A 7682-nucleotide genomic window follows, 5' to 3' on the forward strand; every position below is an offset into this window, starting at 1 on the left:
GCCAACAACCCAAAGCCAAAGGCTGCAGCCCGCAAGGCCGCCGGGCTCTTTTCTCGGCCAATGAGAAATCAGGATTCTCCGGAAACCACGCCCACAACCATTCTCATTTGCATGCTCCGCCTCCAAAAGACCAGTTTTAAAAGTGACTCGAGCTCGGGCTTTTGCAGGCCTGGTCGGTCACTCTCTACCTACAGTGACTTAGTAAACTCATTCCCATAGGACATCCAAGTTCGTAGCTTTCCGTAGAACCCTTTCCACGGCTTACGGCATAAAGGCACGAACACTTTCTTTTTTTTTTGGTTTTTGGGCCACACCCGGCGGTGCTCAGGGGTTACTCCTGGCTGTCTGCTCAGAAATAGCTCCTGGCAGGCACGGGGGACCATATGGGACACCGGGATTCGAACCAACCACCTTTGGTCCTGGATCGGCTGCTTGCAAGGCAAACGCTGCTGAGCTATCTCTCCGGGCCCGCACGAACACTTTCGACACTTGCCGAAGCCGGCCCCTCGCTTTAAATTGTCGAATCCCCGCGGCTGCCCAGTTTGCGCACCACACTCTGACTGGCAGCGACGACCGTCTCTCAGGCCCGCGAGTCTCTAGCCCAGTTTCTGCCTACTTCGCTTAGAGACAAGGAAGAGTCAATTGCCTCCGTCCTGGCAGAGCCCGTCTATTGGGCGACCAGAGTTTCGTAGAAGCTTCCTATTGGGTCTAAAAGATGTCCATCAATAGACTGGCGGGAACAATAGCAACCCGACGCCTTTCATTGGAGCAGAGTAGACCAGCCCAGATAGGGGCGTGACTATACAAAGAGCTCGCTTTTCATTGGTCTATGTAGGAGGCCGTGCCTCCTTGTGGACTCCCGGATTGGCTGATTCCTGAGGCTCGCCCCCCCCCTTTAAGCCTTTTAGAACCGGAAGGCTTCCGGTCGCCCCAGGGCCGCGCGAGCTACCGCTGTGTGTTGGGCCGAACTGCGGAGGGGACTCACTGGGTTCCCAACCCGATTCTGAGGTAGATGCGGGAGAAGCGCGAGTCTGCCCAGTGATGAAGAGGGATTGCCAGTGGGGGCGTTAGGAGACCCTGGGTCTCTTGGGCCTTGGGGAGGAGAAGCTCTAAGCTCCACCACCGGAAGTGCCTTCCGAGCGGCGCGATACCCGGAAGCCGGCGCGAGAGTAGCCGCACCCGGAAGTGCGGTGCAGCCCGTGCTCAGGGTGGGGATGCCCCCGGGCCAGCTGACAGCCAGCGTGCAAAAAGGTGTCAGCGTGTCTGCATTCCACTTCTGAGTCCCCCCCAGCGCCTCCTTTTCCCGAAATTGCTGGCGGGTGCAAGAACTGTGTTTTGAGTGTCAGATCCTGTTGAAACCCTCCCTGGGGGTTAGGAAGATTGGAAAACGAGCACTAGCAGTGTGTCCCCAGGGTGGGGAACGGGCTCAGCCAAGGTGTCCAATACGTTTCTTGGGTTCCCCTCCCCGACAGGGATGTGCAGATGGAGGCGGGAGGAGACCCCGCTGCCCCAGAGCCCGGGGATGCAGAGGACTTGGAGGACACGCCGCCCTGCCCCATCGTGGAGGCTGCAGCAGAAGGTGGAGGAGTTAACCACACGGACCCCCCGGATCCAGGGGACGACGGGGGCCTGGAGATAGCAGGTGTGGACCACTCCTTTCCCCCCCAAACCTCACTGGACTCTTGCAAGGAATTTCTGTATGGTGCCTTTGTTCTGGGGGAAGGGGGTTCATTGTGTATGCGGATTTAATCCATTGCAGATCAACACCCATTGGGAGCCCCAGGAACACGTTGATATCATTGAGGAATGGACTGAAGCAGGGTGGGCATTCGGTGTGCGCGTAGGTCACCTGAGGAATCAAAAGAGGATTTTGTTGGGTTCAGAGAAGAGCATTGGACATTTTAAGAATATTTAAGTCTATGATGTAAAAAAGTTGATAGAGTCACTGATAGAAGCCTGTGCCTAAGGGCTTGAGCATTATTTCAGTGGTTAATCTGGGTAATGTAGCCCAGAGGGCCCTCAGAGTTCTTACTTTTATGATGAACTAATTGTTGGAGGAAGTTTTTAAGGCGTTCACTATTACTGCGTGTTCATGGGGGTCATTAATGTGGAAGCAGTAAACAGATGAAATTATTTCACTGGGATTACTTGGTGAGTCAGAGGACTAGGAGTCTTAGAAGATTCTGGTGCAGAATCAATGGGAGTCCCTGGGAAATTAATGCTCATGGACTCCCTTGAACTGGGGAATGAGAAAGGGCTCATTGGTTTTTGTTTTTTTGGGGGGGCCAAACCCAGTGTTGCTCAGGGGTTACTTCCTGTCTCTGCACTCAGGATTCACTCTTGCCAGGCTTGGGAGACCTTCTGGTATGCTGGGGATCAAACTTGGGTTGGCTGCATGCAAGGCAAGCATCCTAGCCACTGTTGTTATGTTGATTAAATGGTGGAAAGAACTAAATGACAGTCATTGATGGGAACCATTGATAATTGGGCCACGGGACAGCCCATAGTGAGTGTTAATGGGAGAAGAAGGAAATTGGAGGTCATTGGGACTGATGAGGAAGTTGGTGAGACACAGTTGCAAAATGGTAATAGCAGTTATTGGAGAATGAGTGTCCATTATGACTGAAGTAAAAGGGGAAGAATGTCAGGGGACAAGAGCAAGAGTCGGGGGACAAGAGCAAGCCTGTCTATTTATGGTACAGAGTGTGACGGTATTGTTGACTTCTGTGGGTGGATGATTAGCAGAGATTCAAGGCATTCATGGGCAAATTATTGGTCAAGAAACAAGTGAATGACTAGGAGTCATTGGGGTCATTAAGGATGAGTGGACAGAAACGGGGGGAAAAAATGAGGAACTGGAGTAGTAGAAAGGAGAAGAGATCCAGGTATTATGACATCCATTATGATGGGGGGTAGATATCAGAATAAACAGGAGGTCATTATTAATGGGGAATTGCTGAAGATGAAAATATTAATAAGAATCAGGCAATGAGGAGCTTGAAGATTGGGGGTAGCAGCTATTAACACTGGAATAGGTGGCTTGAAGGGACACGAAGGGGTAATAATGATGAAGAGATTATATTACTGAGGCTGGGATAATAGGGGTAATAGGGATATCTAAGGGACTGGTGGCAGTGGTGGTTCATAAGGCACACAGGGTTAATGGCCTTCTACAGACAGATGACCACAGGGCTCCCTTCCAGCACCTGAGACCAAGGACCAGCCATCCCATCTGTCTCCACGGCCCAAGTCACAAGCTCCTTTGCACCCCTGCAAACTCTGGGATACTGAAACCTCTGAGAGCAGAGCCCTGGATGGCCCAGAGAATGGCTCAGGGATCCTGGATGGGGACTTCAGTGGAGGGGACCCCAGTGACGAGGACTGGCGCAACAAACGGAAGCATGTGTTCGTGCTGAGTGAAGCAGGAAAGCCCATCTACTCGCGGTATGGGAGCGTGGAGGCACTGTCCACCACTATGGGTGTGATGACTGCGCTCGTGTCCTTTGTGCAGAGCGCTGGAGACACCATCCGTGCCATCTATGCTGGTGAGTAGCTGGGTGGACGGGATCTGGGGCTGCCTAAAGGTCTGTCTGTCTGGGGCCTATTTCCCATAGGTGAGGGAATGTGGAGTACAACTCTGTTCAGGAACAGTCCTTCAGATTCTGACCTTCTGACCTACTACTGGGTTCTAACTGGCCTATCCCATTAAGCTGACTCAATGCATCTCTGTGGCCAGAGGAAAGATGGTTGGGTCTCTGGTTTGCTGAATTTATGACTTATTGGGTCACTCTGGCTTGCTGGGTCTCTGACTTGTTGGATCTCTCACTGACTTGTTGGGTTTCTTTGGCTTACTGGGTCTCACTCTGGCTTGATGGCAGTCCTTGTTCCATTTTTCCCTCCTCTAGAACACGTGCCTCGCTGAATTAGTAAAGTTCCCATCCTATCTCTAAAAAGATCCAACTCCTCCACTTTGCCCACATGTCCATGAGGGAGTATCAGGCCTGAGGGGTGAGGGAGGGATGGGGGAGGACCTACAAGGCTTTTACATTCTCTGCCTCCTACCCTCTCTCTGCCCCTATGCAGAGGACCACAAGCTGGTGTTCCTGCAACAGGGCCCACTGCTGCTGGTGGCTGTGTCTAGGACTCCACAATCGGCAGCACAGCTGCGCCAGGAATTGCTGGCTGTGCACGCGCAGATTGTCAGCACCCTTACCCGTGCTAGCGTGGCTCGTATCTTCGCACACAAGCAGAACTACGATCTGCGCCGCCTGCTTACTGGCTCAGAGCGCACACTCGACCGGCTGCTGGACACTGTGGAGCGAGACCCAGGGGCCCTTCTGCTGGGCGCTGTGCACTGCGTGCCCCTGGCCCGTGCTTTACGGGATGCCCTGGGCTCCCTACTACGCCGGTGCACGGCTCCTGGTCTGGCCCTGTCGTTGCTGGCAGTGGGTGGCCGCTTGGTGACCGCAGCCCAGGAGCGGAACATGTTGGCTGAGTGCCGGCTGGACCCTGCTGACCTGCAACTGCTGCTGGACTGGGTGGGCGCACCTGCCTTTGCAGCAGGCGAGGCTTGGGCACCTGTGTGTCTGCCCCGCTTCAACCCCGATGGCTTCTTCTATGCCTATGTGGCCCGCCTGGATGCCATGCCCGTCTGCCTTCTGTTGCTGGGCACCGATCCTGAAGCCTTCCATGACATGGCCACCTGCCGGCGCCTGGTAGAAGACGGTATGCGCACCCTCGACGCCATGCGTGCCCTAGCAGATGCCACCAACAGCAGCGCCCCATCAGCCAGGGCCCCTGCCTACAGTGTGCAGGCTGTGGGGGCTCCAGGCCTCCGGCACTTCCTCTATAAACCACTGGACATCCCTGACCATCACCGCCAACTGCCCCAGTTCACCAGGTGGGAGCCGGTGTACCTAACGTGGGTCTGTCCATTTGGACCTCTCTCTGATGAAATTGGTCCATTACCCTTTTCTTCTACTAATCCAAAAATCCCCTGTTCTACTGGCTCAGCACTCATGGGATGGGGGAATTGGGTTTCCCTCCTTCCCTCCTAGAGTATCCTCAGTTCCTGAGTATACCTGAACTCCTTAAAAGATAAGGAGCTAGGCCCACTGGGTCCTGAGTCCCACTTATTTCCATCCTTGTAGCCCTGAGCTTGAGGCACCCTACAGCGGGGAGGAGGAGCGACAGCGGCTGTCTGACCTCTACCACCGCCTACATGCTCGGCTTCACAGTGCTTCCCGGCCCCTGCGCCTCATTTACCACGTAGCTGAGAAGGAGACACTATTGGCCTGGGTGAGTGGTGTGGGTCCGAATACATCCCATTCAAGCACCTTTTCCTGCCCTACCACGTCCTGTAAGCACACCACCACACCTTGACTTATGCTCTAGGTCAAGATGCTGTCCTGAAAGCCAACTGCATAACAGGCAGTGCCAGTCACCCACTATTAGACCCAACATTCTTTGCTGCGATCCCCCCACAAGCAGCTAGCACTCTACCTGGACTTTCACGATACCTCGTGATCAACTCTTATTGTGGCTGCTGATCCCATTTGCCCAGCCATTTGAGTTTTGATTCCATGAGTCCCTAGCAGCGTTAGTACCAAACTTTGCCACTGTCTGAGTTGTCTTTAACCCTGGGGTTTCTTACAGCCTTCTAGCCTCACCTTCTGCAGGACCATGAGAGGTCAACTATTTAGAGCCAAAGTGACCCCAAAGCAAATGACTCCCTTCTTTCCCAGTTCTGCATTCAAGGCATACTGGTTAAGTTATTTTTTGCATACTGTGACCTAATAGGCATTCTGGGCCACAGATTGGATTTTTTTAAAGTCTTGTTTATTTGGGGGCCACACCCACCTGTGCTCAGGGCTTACTCCTGGCTCAGGGATCACTCCTGGTGGTGGGAACCCTTACTAGTAGTGAGCTGGGAATCAAACCTTAGTCAGCTATGTGCAATTAGCCTACCCACTATACTGTCTTTGCAGCCACAGGTTTTAAGGGTTAACTTTGACTTTCAGCAACATAAGACTTAATAAGAAGTGATAGTTTAAAGGGTCACTAATAGGTTATTCACCTAGTTACTCCAAAAATTCCACCGCCAGATTTGTCATCATGAGGACTGAATATCAGCATATTCATGAACATGTGCTCCAGACTTCATTCATCAGTGCCCTTTACTAGGATACTAGGAGAGAGCAGTGAGCATCAGTGGGGAAGCTGGTCAGGTCAGGTTTTTCAGGTTGCTAATGGGAGTAAACTGACTTAACTTTTATTTATGTTCAGCCTAGAGAGGAAGAAAACAGGTATGAGGAGCTCAGAACAGACCTGATACATTAATAGCTGCTAACTAAATGTCATTCCCTGTCCTGGATGAATCAACTGAGTCCAAAGAGTACATATACTTATCACACACACAGACCTGGAGTCCCACTATTTCCATCCTTGTAGCCCTGAGCTTGAGGCACCCTACAGCGGGGAGGAGGAGCTACACACGCACGCACGCACAACCACGAACACTCAAACACTGAATCATCATTGTCATTCTATTGAAGCTATTAGATAGAGCTGACCCCTTGACCCAACTACAATTCCCTGGCCCCCCTGTGGTACTGTAGTACCAGCTGACTTGCTTTTGTCCAGTACCCAGGTTGCTGCTAGATGGGTTTGGAAACTCACTGAAAGACTGGTATGGGGTATGCTGGGTTGGGCAAGATTGGGCATAGCCAACTCTAGTACCTCTGACTCAGTTTCCTTTCCAACCCCCAGGTGACCTCCAAGTTTGAGCTCTATACCTGCCTCAGTCCACTAGTTACCAAGGGAAGTGCCATCTTGGTAGTGACCAAACTCCTGCGCTGGGTGAAGAAAGAGGAGGATCGGTTGTTCATCCGTTACCCACCCAAGTACTCAACACCCTTGGCAGCCCCTGCTGCCCCAGTAGACCAGGCTTCCCATAATGGCATATTTACTGGACTCTAAGAGGTAGAGCTCCCAGTTTGGGCAGAGCTGGAAGCCACCTCAAATAACTGGAAATTGGTGGTACCAACTGGAAGTGGTTCTCTTGGCTGGAAGTGGAAGAGGGTTGGTAGTGGTGGTCGCCATCTCCCTGGGCAGTGGGCTAAGGACTGCATTGGTGATGGTCAGATCCACACAGATGAATATGCTGCCTCCCCAGACCTTTCCTGTACCTCAGCCTCTGAGGAGAGAGATGCTCACCTCCATTTGGATAATGTTCCAACCTCAGACAGGCTCTGCCTCTTTAGTCTTGGGCACCTTACCTTCAGACTGGCATCTGGAGTTGATCTGCTTGACCTTGATAGAATTTCAGCACTAAGTGCTCAGGGCAAGCCAAAGTTGCACTACTTGACCCACCGGTATTCTGACATTGAGAATGAAGACCCCCACCTGTGCTTAAAACCAGCTAAGGTATTCAAAAAACTATACCTTTTCGAAAGGCCTAAGGCCAACTTTAAGGACATTTCCTTGACCTGGTCAGAGATGACCCCATCGATGCTGGTTGCTGCTCATCTTAGCAAAAAGGTTACACCCCCAGCAAAGCACTTGGCTTTCCCATGGGCCCTGAGTCTATGTTTTTTTTTTACATAGATTGTACACTTAGCTTCTAAAACTCATTCTACTCATTCATAAAATGGCACTAACCCACCTCACCTAAGCTATTATAG

General features: G+C 52.1%; 1 protein-coding gene across 1 annotated transcript; it reads left to right on the forward strand.

Annotated features, from left to right (window-relative positions):
- The first annotated feature begins 918 nt into the window (after window positions 1-918).
- MON1B (MON1 homolog B, secretory trafficking associated) lies at window positions 919-7422 on the forward strand. The gene is made up of 6 exons (XM_049786275.1): window positions 919-1008; window positions 1473-1642; window positions 3204-3545; window positions 4084-4900; window positions 5151-5298; window positions 6769-7422. The coding sequence occupies exons 2-6, from the start codon at window positions 1483-1485 to the stop codon at window positions 6976-6978; spliced, it is 1677 nt and encodes a 558-aa protein (XP_049642232.1). The 5' UTR covers window positions 919-1008; window positions 1473-1482; the 3' UTR covers window positions 6979-7422.
- Window positions 7423-7682: the final 260 nt, after the last annotated feature.

Source organism: Suncus etruscus, chromosome 14, assembly GCF_024139225.1.
Source record: "Suncus etruscus isolate mSunEtr1 chromosome 14, mSunEtr1.pri.cur, whole genome shotgun sequence".
Lineage (NCBI taxonomy): Eukaryota > Metazoa > Chordata > Mammalia > Eulipotyphla > Soricidae > Suncus > Suncus etruscus.